Raw genomic sequence first — 22961 nt, 5'->3', positions numbered from 1 at the left:
ATGATGGAATTTAGAATCTGCCAAATTGGCTTGAGAGACAGAAGACATGAATTTCAGAGATAACTTACTTTAAGTTAACAGCAGGTCTATTTGGCACTCCGCCTGGGGTCCTCACGGTCACGGGACTGCTCCTATCGCCATCTCCTCTCATCGTGACAGCTGCCACTTGCACGGCATACTTGGTGTCCGGCTGGAGTCCAGTCACGTTGAATGCCTTCGCGCTTCCATCCAACACGTCATATCGCATCGGTTGATTCAGAAGTGTGCCCTGCAAGAGTTGACAATTTATTCAGCTCCTTTCACAAAGAAAGCAGAGTAGTGACATTTTGCATACCATACAATCATGAAGTTAACAAAACGGATGAGATATGTAACTAATACATGCCATTTAATGCAATACCAGAAAAATACTAAAACAACTGTCAAAATATTGAGATAATACACTAATTAATTATGAATATGCTAAACCATAAATGATTTCAAATACAGAATCATTACATGTCAAAAAAGTTTGAACAAACACTAAATAACTCAAATCACATTTCATATATCAAGTAGTGATGTGATGAAACATGGAATTTAAAAGTTCCAAAATACTCACCGATTCTGATGCCACGATTTAACCAATTCCGATACATATACAATTTCTGGCATTCAGAACATAAAAACTCCTGGTTTGGCTAGTTCCCTGTTTCTAAATTGCTATTTTTTTGTTCTCGTTTTCATTGCCTTCATTAACACATGTTAAGACACAATAACCTTTGTCAATGAAGACAATGGCCCTTTGAAATTAATCGGCAATGAACAAAACCAGCAATGTGGAACTTTCCGTACAGAATATAAACTTCTGTTGTGCATTATAAATATCCTCATAGACTAGTTACATTTATGTGTGAGGAAGGAATAACATGCGAGATATTTGCTAATACCAATATATATATCAGCATCAGCTGGCCCTTAAGCAGCAAAAGGAATTTTATCATGAATTAAGTTGTTGCAAATGCACGAAATAGAAATTTCTGCATGTTATGATTTACATAATTGTGAAAGTTGTTGTCTTTCATTGAAGGAGTAATGACATTGGAAAATGTGGTGCTTAGGAGAAGTTCAGCTTGCAAAAAAATGTGCTGCTGTTTTGAAGGCCACATATCTGTCTCTAGCTTTAGTATTTCTTGAGATAAGATAAATTTTATTCTCCTTACATAACAATCAATATCCAAACACAAGAAAGATAACAAAAGGAATGAAGAGTAAAATAAAAAAAACATTGGAAAGTCAATTACAACTAATATACACATGGCAAGTAATTTGCTATCTGCAATGGTTGAATTATTTGGGTAAAGAGACAGATATTATATGATTTACCATAGTTTTTAACCAGTTTTATCTATGTATTTTTTTAAACATTTTAATCCTAGTCATAATTGTTGAGCAGAAATGCTGAGAAAAAAGTCAATTTGTAAAAAAAAATCTCTAGGATTGATAAATGTATTTGGACAATTAGGCCATACATTGAAATGTTACTGTGCCCAAAAAAGCATAAATGTCTTAAAAATCACTCTATCTGGACCACTTATCTGTATCGTATCCAGCAACACAATTGGTGAAAAATGCCACCAACAATCTAATTATAATAAATATTCCTTGTTTATTTGTAAAGGGGTTCATTTTAACATAACTTTATGCACAGATGGGCTAATCAGGACTAGACTTAAACATGAGACCTGGAACTGCTTAATTATGCTCCTACTGGGAATATAATCTTATTTAGCGTACATAAAAAAGACCAGTAATAAATGACGAGAATTTACTGTAGTTGATCATCCTTCATACCTTACATGTTGGACTGTTTTAAAATTCATTGCCTCCTTTGCTTGAGTAGTAGTCCAAAAATAAATTTCACAGTACACATAATGTCAGACTAGGAGTTACTGGCCTCCATTGTGTGATATTTGGTCTGCAAGGTGTGTGCGGCACATACATAGGAGCTGGCGGTAGCGAGCAAATAACATAGAGAGTGTGTGTGCTATATTACAATGGGAGTCTTCATGGTAAGCAGATTCATGTCACAGAAGTGGACGAAAGAAGTGCAGGTGGGGGTGCCAAAGGGGGGTGGAAAGGTGTATACCAAGAGGTACAGTGACACACTGGTATGACTAAAAACCTCAGTTTGGGTTTTCTACTTTCCTACTTTTTAATACCAGAATACAGATTGTGTGCGCTGCTGCAGAGTCGCCATTGTGCTTTATGCGATTGTGGCGGTGCATAGTGAGAGAATGGTGAACTTCGAGGTCATGCAACAATATTCTTTGAGTTTCTCTTTCATCCAGTACCACTTGCATTCCATTGTGTTTCATAACCTTTTAGCAATGATGAATTGAAATGTGGGAGGTTTGAACGGAACATGCTGTACAACTGCAAAATTTATTTTCAGACAACCCCTCAAATACAAACAATCCCACAATTACATTTTTTAAAACTTCGAAGTGCTTAACGGAAATGTTGTCTACACCATAATATATAGCTATATTTTACTACTACTACTACTACAATATATTTATGTTAACAGTTATAAAAATACAAGCAAGATATTAACATGTTCCTAACATCTGGAACATAAACCATGCTATACTGATAAAACACACGAGGCAGACAGACAACAATAACTTTTTAAAAAGAGAAAAATATGGTTTATGCTAAGCTACTGGCATTCTTGGTTTCAAAGACACAATACAATTATAAATATATGCCCTCAATTTGCAATATTTCCTTTGTTTGTCAGGGATATTGAACAAAATGACAAGGGGTTAGTGATTGTGAAAAATCATGATGTAGTGAATGAAGGACAGTAATATGACACTGGCATGGTACCAATTGATAGTTTATAGTCTTATCCCACAAGTCTAAATAAGACAATACACGCATGTCTCTTTCTGCTTTGAGCAATATGTGTACGGTTGTAAGTGCAACTGCACTGTATGGCAGAATGAGTGATGTGTACTGACTAATGAGTGAAAGGGGTGTTAAGGAGTGATGCATAACATTTTGTGTTGGGTGAACAGTCAAGCATTTTGTAAGTGTTACCAGATCAGTTGGTTCACCAAATATATATTTTTCAAGTCATAAAAGTAACTGGCTTCCTGCTCATGGTGCTACTAACAATAAAATGCTAATTACATTTAATAATGTGAAAGCAAGAAATTGCATCAATGGATGTGCACAAATCCACTGAAAAAACCTAGGAAATTCTAGGAACTGTTCTCAATTGTGTACAGGTGATGCTGATGAGTGAGAGAATAAACAAAGAGGATGGTTGAGATCAGGTGTCGTAACTGCTGTAACAGTTCAGTGGCATTTGTTTTGATGATCCACCCTACAACTCAGACCTTGCCACAAATTATTTCCATCTTTATAGACAGATGGAAAGTCTGGGAGAGAATGAAGCATGTCGACGACTGGCTCTGCACCCATGCAACAACTTTATCTGGAGTCAACGACTGGCTCTGCTACCATGCAACGACTTTGTTTTATAAGAGGAAACAGAAACTAATGTCATGCTATGACAAGTGCCTCATTTCAGATTTGCTTATATTGAGCATTTCCTTTTATTTATTATTATATATTTTTAGACAGCCTTTTGGAGTGCTTGTATGTAAGTAAATCACAAAAAGGGGATCATAGCATTTTCTTACACTTTAAAAACAACATATGGTTGTTTTCCAAGTAAACACTAACTATATCGTAGCTAAAAAAAAACACTGCATTTTAACACTTATATACTTAGCTAGAGTTCAGTGAATGAAACAATACCTGATTGGTAACACAGAATTCCAACTCAAATACAAAGCAAACAAACATTTTTAACTGTCCTGTTTCATCTATGCTCATGAAGTTTTCATTACACCAACTTTCTCGTTAAACATTGCATTTGAAATAATTTCCGGTTTCATTTGTAATCGCACTGAATTATAGCGAGTGGGAGAAAAAGAATTACCATACGATTGGGTAATGTTATAAGAGATGAACATACATTAGTGGTTCTTTTGCCAGCCTTTAGTAATACTTAAATAGGACAGATTAGCTGTTAATCAATGATCAAAACTTGAGGGTCTGGTGGGGCACAATCTCAGGTTCAACTCCTGGTGTTGACCCAGCACCATGAAGATTATAGGGAGAAACAGTAGAAAAGCATAGATGGAACTGATGGATTTGGCACACACCACTGAATTTGGCTTTTAATGTTTCGTTTGAGGTGAACTTAGAATCATTCGGAAGGCCACATTTATTAGGCTTTGTTTCCATTTCAGGAAAAAAAAACCCTCTACAGCTGCTGACGAAGACAGTTTTTATTTATGAAAGAAAAAAAACACACTATAAACATGACATTTCCACCCTATATCAGGTACTTCTTCAGACTAACAGTGTAAGAAACAAATTAAAAAATTGGAATCAAATCCAATTTTTCAATTTCTTTCTTAGTCTGAAGAAGTCCCTCATATAGGGTGGAAATGTCACATGTATAGTGTAGTGTTTTTCTTTTACGTAAATAAAAAATTGTCTTGGTCAGCAGCTGGAGTGTTTTTTTGAAATTAGGAATAAAACTACATGGGAATGCCATGCCTGCTGTTTCACCTAAGAGGTCAAAAGAACAGTATATATTTGTATGTGCACATTAACTTATATCACATTTCTGTCAATTACTGAGAATCAAAATTGTCACTTCTTGCTGTACGATTCTTCATGTTCATCTAACAGTTTTTTTTTGGGGGGGGGGGGGTAAAATGTGACACTGTGATTTTTTTGTTTACAAGATAAAATATCCAGAAACAATGTCAATTATATGAATAAATGCTACATTTCATACGAAATCAGAAATTGTGAAGTTCCTCGAACATCTTGTGTTCATATCTTCATACCCAACAGAGAAACATTTTTTTTAAATACCATACATAGAGTAGAATCCATATTTTACATTTTCCAGATGTCTGCGACTGGCAGCATATGCTTTATTAAATTCAGTGGTTACATGTTTACAAATCAAATTACAATGTTTATACACAATATGAGACAAAAATAATAACATAGGTTCATGGCAAACTCTTCTTCTTAAACAGTGGACTACTGCCATGTTGCCACAAAACAGAAATATAGAGTATTTAGATAACACTAAAAGTGCGGCCAGGGCCGCCAAAAATTGCATCATGAAAATTGGGTAAGCTGAAGGCTAAACATACACAAAAATGTCTGTGCCATTGTCAAGCACCGCCGCTATCGATGAAGGTGGCTCATCGATGTAGACAATCAAATCAGGGTTGAACTCAGAAATAAAACTAAAAGGAGTAGATTGGATGGCACGTACGCCTGGTAAGTGTCCACTGCATATGACAATGTACCGTGCGTTCATTTCGATCTGCAGCCGAGAGATCGGGAGAAGCGTGGCAGGCGGCGTTCACGGAGATGCCGACATTTGCGGCCTGTAATGCCCGCTTATTTTTAAAGACTAATGCAGACATTTATATAAATATTGCAAAACGAGCACTAACCTGTTATAACACGCAAAAGTTCTTCTGTAATTCATCACACAAATAAATACGCTTTAGAAACGATGTTAAGAGCCACAGATAATAAAACATTTTAATCATAGTTTTAACCAGTAACGTCCTGCTTAAGTTTATATCCTTGAAAAAGTTTTGTATCGATGGGGATTGTTTGGAGGTTTCGAATGTGCAACACTGTATCAAGATTACGCTGCAGACGAAACCGTCAAAAGTCAATGGTTTTCGTGAGCTTCCTTGCAATCCGAAATCTCCGAGCTCGAGTTTTTGTTCCTTCACGACTAGATTAAGACAGAGCTGTGAATATAGTGGCGAGCAGATGTATACCAAGAGCGTGTTAATTTCGTACTGTGCGCAAGAGTGTTATTCTTGGTTACTTGTCGTTACTTGTGTTATTGCAGTGTGTGTGTGTGTTGTGTTAGTGAGACGATTGGAATGCCAGCTCAAGTTTCACTTTAAAACAAAGAATTTTTATGTATGACACTTACGTGAAAACAGACTCGTGTCGGGAAGTGTGTAGGCAATTTGTACATAAATTCCCAAGCGTTTCACCTCCACATACAGATACGGTTAGACATCTTGTCCTTAAATTACGATAAACTGGATCGTTAAATTTTAAAACACCTAAGCAAAAACGAGTGATTCTAACCGAAGCAAAACTCGATGAAATTGGTGCAGCGTTAGAACGTTCTCCAAACAAACCTCTACGCCGTGTTTCACAGGAGATGGGCGTGTCAAAATCATTAGCACATACAGCCACTAAGGTACAAAAATTAAAACCGTACTCTTATAACAAAGGTTAGTGCTCGTTTTGCAATATTTATATAAATGTCTGCATATGTCCATAAAAATAAGCGGGAATTACAGGCTGCAAATGTCGGCCTGCAAATGTCGGCATCTCCGTCAGCGCCGCCCGCCACGCTTCTCCCGATTTCTCGGCCGAAGATCGAAATGAACGCACGGTAGTAAGGCATATGCCAAGGGGTATGTCACTGAAGTTGCTGCTTGAATCCATGTCAGAAATCCGCAACAGATTTAGCGGACACGACGTCGCTCAAGGTATTTAGCCAGAATGGTACACACTAAAGTTACATATTTAGGAAGCACAGTAATGGTGCGGGCATTAAGATCCAAAGTGGTGCCCAAATAGATCACAGTCATGACGGATGTTGCTGTGGACTTAGCCCAGTTCACTGCACACAGAAGAGTGCACACTGCATCAAGGAACAACATAAGAGCATTTGGATTGCCAAAAACCAAAATGTCATCATAGTACACGAAGAGCCGTACTTGGAATTGGTCTGCAACTGGTGAAAATTCCTGAATGGTGCGAATTTGCATGAAATAGGGTGTCCAGCACCAACCCATTGGAAGTCGAGTGAAGCGGAATCGTTGACCTTGCCACACTATGCCAAAGTATTGACTTAACACAGGCGCAAGCTCAACATGATAAAACCCATCTCTAAGGTCGAGCTTGAGCATAGCATTATCGTCCTTAAGGCTGTCTTTTAAGTGATATGGTGTAGGAAGATGGAAATGGAGTTTGGGATACTGTTTGGTCCAGTCTGAACAGCCATAGATCACTCTATATTTATTAGGCTCTGGTTTAGGGACCAAAAACACTGGAAAGCTGTTCTCCACTTGGTCGACTCGTTCAAGAATTCCTGCAGAACACTTGCAGGGCAAGTGTAGTGTATCTTCCGAATACAGGAGCCAGGAGGCATATGTGTGAGAGGTGTCGACTGTAGGTAGGAGCCTGGAGGAGAAAATTGCATTGTAGGAAGCAGAGGGCCGCGCAAGCAACAAGGTAGGTCGAAACCTACACTTTCGCGGGGGCCATATCCATCGGTGAGAGAACTTTCCGTATCACTGTCACTATCTGAGGCACTATCTTCACTTTCACTGTTTGATTCTGATGGTCCATCCGGTGGAGGATGCACAAGTCCACTTAGCTTTTCAATAAGTGGGTGCCAGAAATCCCAGCCATCCTCCACATCTTCAGGTTGAAGAACAATGGGAGGTTCGTCGAGTTGAAGAGAAAGTTCGTCGAAAATTTCAACAGGATCACGTGGAAGAGAGGCTGGTAGCAAGGCTCTACACACGGGCCTTGGTTTTTGTCTTCCCTCGAAAGGTCTGACGGCGACCACGTGTAGCAGGTTTACGGGTAGTAGACACGTAAACCAGGGGTTCCACAATGTCTAAGCCAGTCACGGTTATGTTGGTAGCGTTGTGTGCTGCCACCCGCCATCCCTGAAGAAACGTAATAGAAAGCATTCGAAGATGGTCGTAGAAGAAAGTCCTTTTTTCTAGGGTGAGATGAGGGAGAAGACGGTGAAGCATAATGAGGTATTTGGCTTCGACCGTGTCTTGTGTAGGTGTCGTAGGGTTGTTCACTTTAGTCTTGAGGAGCTGGAGAGCCTCTTCTGCGTTGAATTTGGGACCTTGTTCCACATGGTCCTAACAAGAGCATAAATGTATCCAATTTTAAATCTTGGTCTCTTGAAAAATGAAAAATCAGTGTTCCACTATATATATATATATATACCAATTTCATTCCTTTGTCAAATGTGTCAGGGATGAACAGATTAATCGGTATCCATTGGTATCAGCTGATAAAGGCACATCAGTGTATCGGTTTATCAGTAAAATTAGATACCTTTGCCAATCTGATATATCTATAAATATCTTATGCCAGTGATTCTCAAACACATGTATGCTAAGAAATATATTTAAAAAAAACGTTAATTTTCATATATTGAAAGAAGTAAAAAAACAACAGGGTGGCTACTCTAGGACCTTGATAAAATTCAACTATAATTCCCAGTTTTCAAGGTGAACTTTCGAAAAATTCAAGGGTTAAAGCAGATATTTTCTCTATTTCAATCAATCTTATGTATTACTACCTCTCGCCCTACACACAAACATATACAAATACCGTATTTACGCGTGTATAGTGCACATGCGTATATAATGCGCACTCTGGTTTTGGATGGGTAAAAGTGACAAAAAATTATATCTCGTATATAATGCGCATTACAATCCAGTTTCAAGATATGGCTTTCTTAGTTGTAGGTTGTAAATCTGTTCCTATGCTGCTCAAGAGTGAATGACGTCATACCTGTTCAATTGCTCATTCCTTATTTTTCAAAATATATACTTTTTCTTTCCGTGACTAATGTAACATTTATACGAGGCACATTCAGGACCTTCCAAATAGCAGTTAGTAGCACAAGATTTCTTCCTTTAAGGAATTTACACACTCCATGTATGTCATATTATTTGGCCAGTAATACATTTTAATTTTTATTATCTTTTTCCTCATGTTTTCTGTCATCCAAAGTACCATAAAAATCAGAACGTTTCTTCATTTTTTGATGAACTTATTTCAACCGCATTTCACATTAGTGTCATTATCTTGTATGGAATACTGTTTCCATCAGAAACTGCAGGATTTAAGCTTTACAACGATATATAACATGATAGGGTTCCGTACACAGGAAAAATCAATGCAAGTGTCCCAAAATCATGGAATGACCCTGTACAGTTTCATGTTGGCTGTCTGAATTATTCCGTGCATAATACGCACCACAGTTTTGGGGTGTAAAAAGTTTGGTAAGAAATGCACATTATACATGAGTAAATACGGTAGGTAAAAATATAAAGGGTTTGTGCGATTCCAATTTATCCCAAAATTCTAATTAATTTCAATTAAATTAAACAGTATTGTATATATTTATTTTCAGGTGCAGAATTTACATTTGCCATTTCACATACTCAGACTTGAAATGCATCTACAAACGCAAGTCACAAATGTTATGGGATATATTAATCTACGAAAATTGTAAATTGCACAAGAATTTCAAGCCGATACTTACCTAATCAACTTGAAGATGCCTTGCAATAATCTTTCGTCTGTCAGAATGATTTTTCTGCAAATAACACTAACAAAGCAAACTACTACTACTTCTTCTATTCCACACCCTTCTGTCATTAAGCATCACGTAACAAAGCAAACAGATTGTTCAAATCTGTTTTATATTCCACCCAGCTTTCTTTTCTTCCTTGATAAAAATAAAAGATAAACTGTGAAAAACTTGCCTCAAGGCATTAATAAATATGTATAAATTCAATGGGATTTGGATTAATAAAAGTTGCAATTTTTCATGTCTAGGAAGGAAAATTCACATAGAATTCACACATAATTCCCGGAGCCAATAATTCATGTATAATTCCTGGAATTCAAGGAATTCCTGGTGAGTAGCCACCCTGAACAAAAATAAGTTTGTAAAGGAACTGCCATGCACAATTTTGATGTGTTTTGTAAATCCTCAGTGTTTCTAGTGAGAAGGATGTGTCTGCATAGCCTGACACAGTTTTTTGATGTCTGTTTGTGCACTTGAAACTTTCAAGTGGAGATTCGGCTCTAAATTTAGTCATGGATGAAAAACCACTCTCCAAGCTGATCGCATACCCCCTTCAAGTAGTTCATGTACCCCTGGGGGCACGCATACCACAGTTTGAGAACCACTGTCTTATGCAATATTCTCCTGTTTTGTTATAATTTTTATGGATATAAACATGTAATATCCATACCCTACATTTTATAAAAGTAATAAATGTCTAAATACGCAGCTTCTTTTGCTTGAGTTTGAGTTAGTGTAAGGCTAATCGGGACTGGACCTACAGTTTAAAGTGGAATCCGAACCACTTGTGCCTCCACCGGGTATCGAACCTGGGACCCCTTGATTACAAGGCGACGACGCTACCACTGCGCCATCGGGGAGGCCCTCACAGCTTCTTTTGCATAGTAATGTACATTTATTAAGGAGATCAACGAATCTTTGAGATTCTTCCAAGCATCATTTAGAATTTCATATCAGATAGGTAGAATATCGGTTATTGGTAAATTTTATATCAATACTTTATCGGCATTGGCCAAAATTTCATATCGACCCATCCCTAAAATATATCCATGTATTCTTGTGGAATGTTAACGCATGATTCAGTATTATTTGATGTATGTAGATACATTAATTCATTACATACGTATTTAACTTACCAGGTACTTCTTGTGACTCTGTTTAGTCTCGAGATGCAGATGAAAAATTCGTGATCTATCATATGATTTGTTGAGCTATTTATACTTATAAATAATAAACAAAAATGCACTCTCCAACACACGGTGTGAAGACATACAAGTCCAGCATGTGCTTTAATTCCTTCGATCTTACTGTAGCTTGAAACAATATACTTAGTGATCAGAACTCTACAACATAGAAGTTCTGTATTTCCACGTTGTTCTTTTTGTTGTCTTCCAATTAATATAGAAGGACTTCTGGCTTCTTTAATGTAGGGTTTTGGCATCCTGGATAGAGATGATAATACAACATGCCACACCATGAGTGACATGCTACTATCGCCATCCTAGATGTCAAAACCTTGTTTTAATGAAGGCAGTTCAAAATTAACTGGATAAAAACAAAAAGAACGTGAAAGTACAAACAATACATGTATCACGTTTACAGCACCACACCATGAAAATAAAAGTAGCTTCACTACAGCTACAACTTTCTTTATAGGAAAGTAGTTTGCTAATAACACTAAGCCTCACGTCAGATTAAGTTTGTAACAGGTTTTCACATATGTAGATCCAAACGTGCGAGCAGAATATAGTTCCGCTGAGACGGGTTCCATTCCGACACAACTGCACACTTGCAACAAAACAGTTATTTAATGTGTAATATACAGACAAAATGATATATCCATTAGCAGGTATGGACTTGATTGGTTGCAATCACTGTGCAGACGAACTTGAATCCGCAGACTCGCCAACTGGGCATTCGGTAGCACTGAAGGAACACAAAAGCTCAAGAGCGAGTCGAGTGAGACTGAATAACGTTGCACAGCACGTGGAATCAGTGATATCAGTGTTGCACATCCACTATTTTAACCCTATTTTTGTCGTTTTCATTGCTATTCGTGCTGTACAGCAGTGAGAATGGCTGAATCGAGGTCTCCTGTTCAGTGCCCGGCTTTGCCCAAGTGTTATTTTGAGCATCATCCAAAGGAAAAATTTCTTCAAAGTTAAACAAGTTGTTTTAAATACATATTCCTCCTTATGGCAACAAGACCAAAATAAAACAGGGCATGAGGTGATTTGCCGTCAATGAGCGCATCAACTGTCTCGAATGTTGAATGATTTGCGGTTGAGTTTAGGAGTAGAAAGCGATTGCTTGTTGTTTGACGAATAAAGAATCTCCGCGGTATTAAAAGATATCGCCGTGAAAAAAAACAAAAAACATGTTAATTATTTGGACGAGGCATGCATCAACGCTGGTCGTACATTGATTCAACCATGGGAGTGTGCAAAACCACCGCCAGGGCTGAAGCAACCGACGACAGGGGAGGGGGAGGCTTATTGTTTCACGCACTGGCGGCAGTGAAGGCTTTGTTGAAGATGCATGTTTACTGTTCCATGCAAAGAAAGGGAAGGGTGATTATCACCAAGAAATGGACAGACCAACATTTGGCTCCTAGTTTAGTGAAGTGATACATAAATTGAAACCAAACAGAGGAATAGTAGCAGACAATTCACTACATTGTATATATCACCAATAACAAATTATGCTTTTTTGGTAGTATAAACTTGAAGGGCGTGTATCTTCTAGTAACGCATGTATTGCGAATGAAGCAACCAAGATTTTCATAAATTTCTTTCTTTCTAAACAAGAAACAATAACTTCTTAAATTCAAGAGGGGCCTGTTGTTTACTTTTACCTTTGTTTTTTTCTTTTGCACGTGCTCGACACAAACACACACATGCTCTCATGTTTCGAAGATATTTCGCGATTTATATTAAGTAGGGATACATTTATTACATAATCTATGTGCAGAAAGTACTTTAAAAATCGTATGGTTCAGGAGACAAAAAGAATCAAAAATGCATTCTGCTTGATATGCATGTACGGGTTTAGATATGTTAAGGAGTTGGCAATACTGCCAATTCTCTCATTGTCTGCGAATCGAAGAGCTCGGTGGTTCAGGCAAGACTGGCACGGATGATTCTGAGCTCCGTTCTTGCGTGGATTAATACATAAAACCTGCTGCAAACTTAACCTGGTGCGGAGCTTACATGCTACGATTCATATTAATAAGAACTTTTTCTTCTTCAATTGCTGAAATTCTTTAACATGCTTGGCATTTTTACGTTCTGATCATACATCTTTTTCAATAGCCAATAATTTGGTGGATGGCACTTCTCGTATCATCCCTCCCATCAAGAAGAAGTCATTTTAACTCCTCTTCACATTTTCCACAGTCATCTTACATATCATTGCTGCAAGGGCTGGACCCTCCCCTGTATCATGTATACAGGGTGGACCAAAAGTAGGTATACATTATCCCTTCACAAATATACAATATACTGTGTGCTTACTTTTGGCCTACCCTGTATAATGTTGTTTTAAGTGTTTGGGATATTCTTATTGAATGTAAAAATTTTAATGCCAGATCAACTTTCATCTTCCAGATTCTTTTTGTCATCCATGTTGGGGGATACTGACAGTGTTTTAAGTAATATTTTTAGCTTTTGAGAAGCATGGGCCTTTTACACTGTCTTAAGTGTAAATTTTTAGTGTAAGTTTTTAGTTTCTCCTTACCTTTTTAACGTTTTGTGTATGTCCCATTCAGGTCCCTTTACAACCATAGAGTTTATTACAAACATTTTTTCAATTCTCTGGTAAGGATTTTACAGAAGGGAAATTTTCTTCTTGTACTTTGAAAGATGCAAATTATCATATATTATAAATAATACACACACATACAGAAATATACCAGGCTCTAATCAATTTGTAACTGGGGGCAAACGCACCTCCACTATCATGAAGATCAAGCCACTGCCTGTGCCTTCATGGCACGGTGTAATGTACACTTCTGTTCACCTAAAGTGTCACATTTCATAAGGTAGTACAGTTGAAGTAAATGCTATTTTATCTTAAACTGATTTGTAATATATTTGTATTTAGGGTTGTTGAAGGTCCACGAATTGTAAATAAATTACATTCCCGTCTGGGAGAGAAAATCAGGGTAACAGTTTGGTATATCGGAGACACATTTCTTCATTTTTACACAGGAAACTACTTACGGAAATAAGTTTCTCCAAGGTTTCTAACATTCGTCGAGGTATTTTCTTTCATCGTGGAATCTATTTGACCGGGAAATCATGTATTTTGCAAGATAAATATCTCACAGACGCACATTTGCCACGTGATTGATTGATTGATTTGTTGTTTCAAGTCCACTTTATGCACAGTAAGGCTAATCGGGACTGGACCTACAGTTTAAAGTGGGATCCGAACCACCATGTGCCTCCACCGGGGATCAAACCCGGCACAATTGCCACGTGAATCTGAAGCTCCATACGTTTGATGACGTAAACCCCTGTCAGTGTTTACAACCCCCTTTTTTTTAACTATGCTTGCCTAACCTAACCAAACCCAACCTTATCACAAATGGTTCGTGGGGCTATCTGCGAATGGTTCATGGGGCTATCCGTCAGCTACCCGTGCATAATGTACAATTTGTTGCACACATGACAAACACGATAATAGGTATTTTTCGGTGAAGAAGGTTGGAAACACTGCATACCCAGAACAGTAGTCAACCTGTGCCCGCCATATTGTGTGTTAGGGAAGCGAAAAAGGAATAACAAAAACTACTCTCTATGTGAAAAATTGTGATTGTTTTCATGTAAAAAGCATAATGGCACCTTGAACTATGTTCCGCAATACACAACTGGTAAGTAAGAACAATGCGAAACACAAAATATCCGATTTTAATGTGTCTCCGATGTAACGAACTGGTACCAAAATCAGAAAGTGTAAGAGTTCTGGACCATAAAGAACCTTTTCATCATTAAAGTATTTCAATTCAGTCCCGGAATCTTTTTTCCGGATCAATTTAAATATGGTCTAAGTTCTGTATTGAAATGAAACAAAACGCAACTTGGAGCAAATTTAAATTGTACGAGAAAAAAAGTTCTGGACCTGTTATGGAACCTAATAGAACTCATTACAATTTATGTGATCCTGGACCTTTAACAACACCCTGTTTGAATTATTGGCTCTTGATAAAAATATGTAACAGTTGGGGTGAAAAGTTCGTAGGCTGACTCATAGATGGCGTTACTAGAATTAAATCCATGTGATTTTTACTTAGCACTAACCTTCAAAAGATACGTGTATAAATTTCACAGCTGCCGGATAATTAGTTCGTGACATATAGCATTGTGAGTGAAGCAGCTTTTGTTATTGTGAAAAAATGGATAAAAAAGAATTTCGTGTGTTAATAAAGCATTGCTTTTTGGCGAAAAAAAATACTGTTGAAGCCAAGGCTTGGCTTGATAAACATTATTCGGACTCTGCACCAGGAAAATCAACCGTTGAGAAGTGGTTTGCTAAATTTAAACGAGGCGAAATGAGCATCGAAGACGATGCACGCAGTGGACGCCCCAAAGAGGCTGTTACCGACGAAAACATCAAAAAAGTCCACAAAATAATTTTAAATGATCGTAAAGTGAAGTTGATCGAGATAGCTGAGACTTTAAAAATATCAAAGGAATGTGTTGGACATATTGTGCATGAATATTTGAACATGCGAAAGCTGTGTGCAAAATGGGAGCCGTGCGTGCTCACAATCGATCAAAAGCAACAACGTTTTGATGATTCGGAGCAATGTTTAGCGATATTCAACCGTAATAAACACAAATTTTTCCGTCGATATATTACAATGGATGAAACATGGCTCCATAACTACACTACAGAGTCCAATCGACAGTCAGCCGAGTGGACTGCACGTGATGAACCGCATCCAAAGCGTGGAAAGATGCAACAGTCGGCTGGCAAGGTTATGGCATCAGTATTCTGGTATGCGCATGGTATTATATTCATCGATTACCTCAAAAAGGGTCAGACCATCAACAGCGATTATTACATAGCGTTGTTGGAGCGTTTAAAGGATGAAATCACGAAAAAACGGCCCCATTTGAAGAAGAGAAAAGTGCTGTTTCATCAAGACAATGCACCGTGTCACAAATCAATGAAAACGATGGCAAAATTATATGAATTAGACTACGAATTGCTTCCCCATCCACCATATTCTCCAGATCTGGCCCCCAGTGACTTTTTCCTGTTTGCAGACCTTAAAAGAATGCTCGCTGGAAAGAAATTTAGCACTGATGAAGAGGTAATCGCCGAAACTGAGGCCTATTTTGAGGCTAAAGAGAAATCGTACTATAAAAATGGCATCGAAAAATTGTATGACCGCTATAATCGTTGTATCACCCTCGAAGGCAACTATATTGAATAATAAAATCGAATTTTGTCAAAAAAATATTTTTTACTATGTTAGCCTACGAACTTTTCAGTCCAACTGTTATGCAGTATGCCAAAACATCGAGCATATTAAAGAATTTCAACCATTGAAGAAACAGTAGTTCTTCTTAAAATGAATTATACGATGAATGTGACTACGCAAACCATTTGCAAAGATTAAATATGAAAGCTACATGCTAGATATCTGCTACGTGGCACCAGAATTATCACATGCCTTATACTTTGAACAATACTTTTAATTGCAAATGGAGTTGAAAATATTACATATTATTGGTGGTGGTATTAATGTAAAATTTCAGATGCATTAGGTAACTCTTCAACCAGACGGTGATACAAAAGTACATGTAGCAACTTTCCTGCTACAAGCAAGAGGAATTTTGTAGTGAAGCTACAACTACAACTTTTCAATAGTAGCACTGCTGCAGCAGCACCACTAGTAATGCACTACTTCTAACCCAGTGGCGTACTCTGTGAACATTTGACCTGGTTTACTACAGCAATTCTTCCTTATTATACAAAGTGATTCAAAAGTTCCTTAACAACCCGTATAAAATGTAAAGGAGTTAAACTGGGTGCAAATGCTCATGACAGAAACAGATTAGGCCTAGAGGAATCACATTGGTGTGTTGAAGTAAAAAAATTTAAATGATAAGGGGGTGATGTGATATGTCAAATAAGGCTAGAATTTCATGAGAAATGCAATGGTGATGGTTTTTTTCAATGTATCTTTAACCAGTAAAAAGTTATGACTGCATGTTTATAACAAATATCTCACTTTCCAGGTGTGAGAAAACAGTGCCAGAATGCTCCTAACTTGGAGCAATTGTGCAACTGTTCCATGTGACACTGGATCTCATTGCGGGTTTCATTGATTAAAATCATTTGCACGTGAACTTCTCTCGCCAGACAGCAGTATGACCTTGATGCGTTCCTCATGCATTAGGGATATTCTGGAACGGTTTTCTCACACCTGCATTTGTTACAATCATGCAGTCATAACTTTTTACTGCTTAAAGATACATAAAAACAATCTTCACCATTGCATTTCTCATGCCCTTCTAGCCTGATTTGATATACCCACCTCAAATCCTTTACTTCTTATAGGGGTGTTAAGGGTGAATCACCCTGTATATACTTATTATACACCCCATCTAAATTAATTAGACATAATAGCAATAAAACACCAAATGCAGGGATGCAAGTAAAACAAACACAGAAGTCCGACAAGTTCAAATTTTCTGGCAATTTCTATATTTTTCATAAAATTGCCCCTTTTACCTAAAACTGGACCTGGGTGTCCCTCCACCAAGGAAAATTTCCCTTCACATAGCAACACCAACTCTTCCAAGTGCAACACAGAAATGGAAAGTACGAGCAAGTCTTCTTCTGGCAACACTGCTTGCAGTGATGAATTGACCATGCAGTCAGAGTGTTCTTAAAGAGCCACCCAGCCACTTTTTCTAGTAGGTTCACAGGCAGTAAACATGTTAACTCGGAGAATACGCCACTGTTCCAACTACTGAACATAGTATTAAGCAAGCAATGATACTTACAAGAAGTACATCTATGAAAACTATCACTACAAACTCTTATTTATAACATGGTTACCACACTACACTCATACAATTTGCATGTACATGGAACAAAAACACTTAAATACAAATTAACATTTATGACTCATTAAAATTCAAGAAATACTAAGTTTTTTGTAATAAAAGGCAAAATTGGAATTAAAAAAAATTCAAGAGTGCAAAGTGCATAACATCAAAACATTCACATACATCATGCATACTAGAGAACATTAAAGATTAAGTTAACATGGAGCATGCAACAGTTATGCAAGGCTGTAGATAGGCAGAAGGACTGAAAGAGAAGCCGTAGTTTGTTGTTGTTTGAGAGTTTGTGTATTGTCATTGTTCATTGTAGTGTTCTGTTGTTTATTGTACTTTGGTTATCAACGCAATTTTTATCTTGTGGTGCTTCCTTTAGAGATTAATGTGGTAAGCCAATATTGCTTTGAACAGATTCCCACGATACCGATGCTTGAAAATTGTAACAATTAAAAAGATGTTCAAAATATTCCATCAGAATATAAAAATGCCTGTTCTGTAATCACAAAATACCATCTTTTCACATAATATTTGTACAAAATCAATGGAAACTATGAATTTTGCATAGCTTCCAGGATAATGAGACTTCCCGAATGATCAAAACTCCAGAAAAGTATCAGCCGGTATCGCCAAATAAAACCCAACTGATAGTTTCCGATACCGATAAATTGGCATCAGTGGTATCGGCTGAGGCAAAACTGATGTATTGCTATTAAGCCAATACCAGTGGTTTCATTATCAGAAAGTAATCAGTTCAAATTTAATAATGATAGCTGTTGATACTTTTCAAGAGCCAAGTCTGCAAAAATACTATGCGAGAATTTTGGCAACAGCATTGTGGAGAGAAATGGATTTTGTAATTAAATAATTAACTCATGTGGAATTATGAATATTTTAAAGTAAAACTTGGGTAGATTAATATGATATAATATGAATAAAAAAAAAGCTATATTTTAATATTTATAAATATCCTGAACTACTCTAAATTAGCTTCAATTTCCAAGTATCAGTAAGATCAGGAAAATCAGAGGTAATTAATACCATTCCACAAAAGTCCTTGGACACTCCTATGAACTACTAACTAAATTATAAAAGGACATTCTTTTCTTTAAAGGAAAATCAACCTATACAATGGTTGAAATAGGCAAATGAATAAACTAATGTTCTCCTCTATGTTACTTTTTAAAAACATTCAGTGTCCTTTCTAAGACACAGATATTTGTGTTTGATCCACCATTCATATCCCTTTGTCATAGCTCGACACTTATGGTAGGGTGATAAGCAAGTGCAAAATAAAGTAAATGGTGCCTATACTCAACACTAAGTACAAGTTTTAGTCACCGAAAAACTCTGCTCAACAAAGGGTATGCATTGAATGGTCTCATGAAAACAATATATGCCCTATCCATTGTTCGACATACAAAAGCTATAAAGTTGTCTATAATTAGGTATTATCAGTTACAAATACAACTTTTCTGCAGATACACTTCACAATAATAGCAGTTTTCATTAGTTTCCACAGTCTTATTGTGTGAAGAGGAGTTCCCTAAAAGATGCTTTGTGAAGAGTTTTATTGTGTGTTCTAGAAACAACCAAATCCACTTTTGAATTATTCAGGATTGGAAAACGGAATGAAAACTAGCACTTTACTAGAACCTTCAAGAATATTGAGTTGATTTTTTATTTTAAGTCCACTTTATGCACAGGAAGGCTAATTGGGACTGGACCTACAGTTTAACGTGTGATCCAAACCAATTGTGCCTCCACTGGGTATCGAACCTGGGACCCCTTGATTACAAGGCTACGACGTTACCACTATGCCATAGTGGAGGTCTGAAGAATATTGAAGAAATTGGAGACATCACAATATACATTTCAATGGGACACTACCTAAAATTCAGCCAGGGATTTGCATGTCTGATGAATTAAATATTTATATGGTAAAAACAGAAGAAGTAGGCAACTAATAATTTTATTGTTTTGCTTTAAAACATACAGATGGAATGATAGGAATAAACAAGGAAAGAATTGCAGCAATGTAAAGTTGATTCAGTGGGAGATGAAAAACCATCTGATGATATTACTGTAGAAAACAACAAGATAGGACTAAGAATGAAGAGGCGAGAATAGAAATCATTGCCAAGAAGAAAGACAATGGTTGATAGGAAAGAAAGGGGCAAGGGTATCCAAGATTCATAAGCTGGAGAAAGTCAGACGACTCGCAGTGTAACTTGTCCTGCACTGCATAAGGAATTCGTTTGAGTTATGTTTATACCTTTATCTCATAATCAAATTCAGTGATGGCTTTGATTGACTTGCAAACTGTCCAAATAATCCAGTCTCTTTTGCTTTTTTTAGGCAAGATTTTATCAAAACTAATTCTGAATGATCAAGTAACTATACCATCAGTTTCTTAATGTTAGTGACAATGGTTATCATTACAATGTAATCTTACTTGGTTGGTTGAGTTGGTGTTTTAAGTCCACTTTGTGCACAGTAAGGCTAATCTGAACTTGATTTAGAGTTTAAAGTGGGATCCAAACCACCATGTGCCTCCACCGAGTATCAAACTCGGGACCCCTTCATTACAAGACAACGGTGCTACCACTGCGCCATCGGGGAGGCACCATGTAATCTTAATTGCACATCTATTGTCTGTCTATCTACACTACATATTTTATCACTATGTTCTGAAAGAGCTTGTTTTCTCTCATTTTCAAGTGAACATATTTCTTTTTGCTGTTAGCGGGGATGAAACTTATGACAGTCACATGATTAATCATTTACAAGTAGTTGGATTTGGAGCAAAATCATTGGTCCACATAGGTTGACCTCAAATGCCAGCAAAAAGATGAGAGATGCTATCTCGAAACATATTGATGCAATATGCAGGGGGTATCATAAGTGATAGCGCAAACTGAAATGGTGAAAAGTATACGATAGTAGAAGCAAAAAAGTCTCAGTAAACATGTGGTCGCAAATGAACAGTTTGCAAGATAATTGCGAATGTATGGTTACGATCCTCCACTGACTTGATTGTTTGTACCCATCGTATGCTTGTCTTCTTGCGCACTCCGAGTTTTCGTTGCGTTGCTTAAAACAAAACATGTAACATACTGTAGATAATACACAATAGTCCTCGGTAATAGCCGGCCCCCGTGGTGGAGTGGTTAGCACATCGTGCCATGATGTCAGGGATCCCGGGTTCGAATCCCTGCCTGGGCATGGATGTTTGTGGGTGTCCATTCATCAATTTCATCATCTCATCCCCATCTTCGCAAATTAGCCAAAAGTGGCACAAGGAGCGAACTAAAATAAAGCATATCAATCAATCAAATCCTCGACAATAAAAGCAAAAGTAATGTTTAGCAAAGTGAACCTTTAATTCTGTTATTTTTACTAAGTAGAACTATGGCACCTCACACATGCAACACATATGATGTGTGATGCCATGGGGTCACCAACACAGCTTGTTTGCGACCCCATGTTTACTGGGCCTTCTTTGCTTCTACTATCGTGTACTTTTCACCATTTCAGTTTGCAGATAGACAGGTAATGGATAAATCCAATTACAATGACCTGCTAAAAACTTATCCAGGTTTCATGACAAATTATATTACTGAAAATATAACGACAAAGAACTTCTGAGAATAATGTGGAATAAAAAAGCAAGAGAAAAAGAAACAAAAGAAAGATAGAACAAAGCACAATATGTTTGTTAATAGTTTCACTTGTAGGGGTATTCCTTAACTACTATAGCAACTGCTGTTAGGGATGTGAGTACTACATACTACATAAGAAAAGTTATCAAGTAAGATAACATAATTCCAGGTAGACATCCAATAGGCCTCATTATATAAAAAGGCATCGGTGCTGATAAAGTGGAAAGTGAAGAGAGCAAGAAAATTATGAAAATTCGAACTACTACATACAGGACAAAAGAAAATGAATAGTAATGACTCATACTTTATAAACACCAGTAAAAGAAATATATATACACATAATTCCCTTGTGCTTACAATTTGAGGATCACTAACCACTCCACACCTCCTATACCCAAAGTCATGGTACTGCAGATAAATGCGATAAGTCTTCAACAGGTGATGATAGATAAAGTATAAATTTGTGCTCAGAAAAGGTAATTGGGACTGGACCTACAGTTTAAATTGGGACCCATGTGTCTCCACTGAAGACTGAACCTGGGACCCCTTGCTTATAAGGCACCATAAGACATTGATATATTGCCAACATAATCTTAAACAAGTGTATAATGTTTGCTCTGTGTTGCAACTACATCTGATGAAAGTGACTTTTGCACCCCACCATAACTATGGAATAATCTATGTAGTACATAAAATATCTTAAGGTATAGTATATAATGTAATAATGCTGACCAATGCAAACTAAAACATGACCACACTTCTTTACATATATGAGTTTCTAGCAGAGAATATTTCTAAAATAGATGTGGTTGTTACCAATAACAATGTTTTGGTTGTTCTGTTCTATTTAATGAAAGTTACCACTCTTGAATCTAGTGCCATATCAAGTGATAAACGAAAAATGTCTGTACATATTTAGTAAACAATACCGTTTCCATCAGAATATCATGTGAAACATTAGAATCTTCATTCATTTTTATTAATTCAATAAGAGTATAAAAATCTTGTTCCATGGAAATTAACCCCTATGATATACATCCAATGTAGAGCTTAACAAAAACTGTTCTCAGCTCCTGCTGTTGATGATACACAAAAACTGCTAGAATCTTCAGAAAACAAAAAAACTCATCGAAATTTCCAAACTTGTGTAACTGCAAGTGATAACGACCTTGCAAGACAGTGGAGAATTGAAATATATTTTTAGAGGATACAAAATTCCAAAATTCCATTTTACAGGGCAGTCCAAGTTTCGAAAAGCTTTGAAAATATATTTTGGCTCTCTGATGAAGAGTTGAGTTAAGTTAACTTTGTGTACAGACAGGCTGAGTGGGACCAGACCCATAGTTTAAAGTGTGATTCAAACTACTATATGCCTCCACTGGATATCGAATATGGGACCCCTTGATTACAAGGCGACAATGATTCTCTGATGAAGAAGTGACAAAAAGTATCATGGAAGAGACCAACCGATATGAAGAACGATGCTTCAGATCTGCACTCCTACACTGCAGTCTAGTGGTAGGGACTGGGAACTGGTGACAAGAGATAAAATTTATGTCCTTTGGTTACTGAAGTTGATTTGCATAGTGCAGAAGCCCCCTGGTTAAGAGTTGTTTAACAGAGATGATACATCGCAAAGAAACACACCAAACTGGTCTATTGAAGTACTGTTTGGATTAGAGCATTGAAAAGGAAGCATTACATTTTGTTTACAAAACTTCATGCTCCACTACACTATTGCAA

At 37.1% G+C, this 22961-nt stretch overlaps 1 protein-coding gene across 10 annotated transcripts in view; it reads right to left on the bottom strand.

Annotated features, from left to right (window-relative positions):
• Positions 1-22961, bottom strand: part of Lar (tyrosine-protein phosphatase Lar) — an 833005-nt gene that overhangs the window by 56586 nt on the left and 753458 nt on the right. For all 10 annotated transcript variants that reach the window (XM_083132037.1, XM_083132044.1, XM_083132040.1 and 7 more), the window contains one exon: positions 69-268. In XM_083132037.1, coding sequence (XP_082988163.1) covers positions 69-268 — 200 coding nt within the window. The remainder of the gene's footprint in view (positions 1-68; positions 269-22961) is intronic.

Source organism: Lepisma saccharinum, chromosome 12 (genome assembly GCF_977018435.1).
Source record: "Lepisma saccharinum chromosome 12, izLepSacc3.1, whole genome shotgun sequence".
Classification (NCBI taxonomy): Eukaryota; Metazoa; Arthropoda; class Insecta; order Zygentoma; family Lepismatidae; genus Lepisma; species Lepisma saccharinum.
The sequence above is the reverse complement of the archived record's forward strand: the minus strand, read 5'-3'. Positions and strand labels throughout refer to the sequence as shown.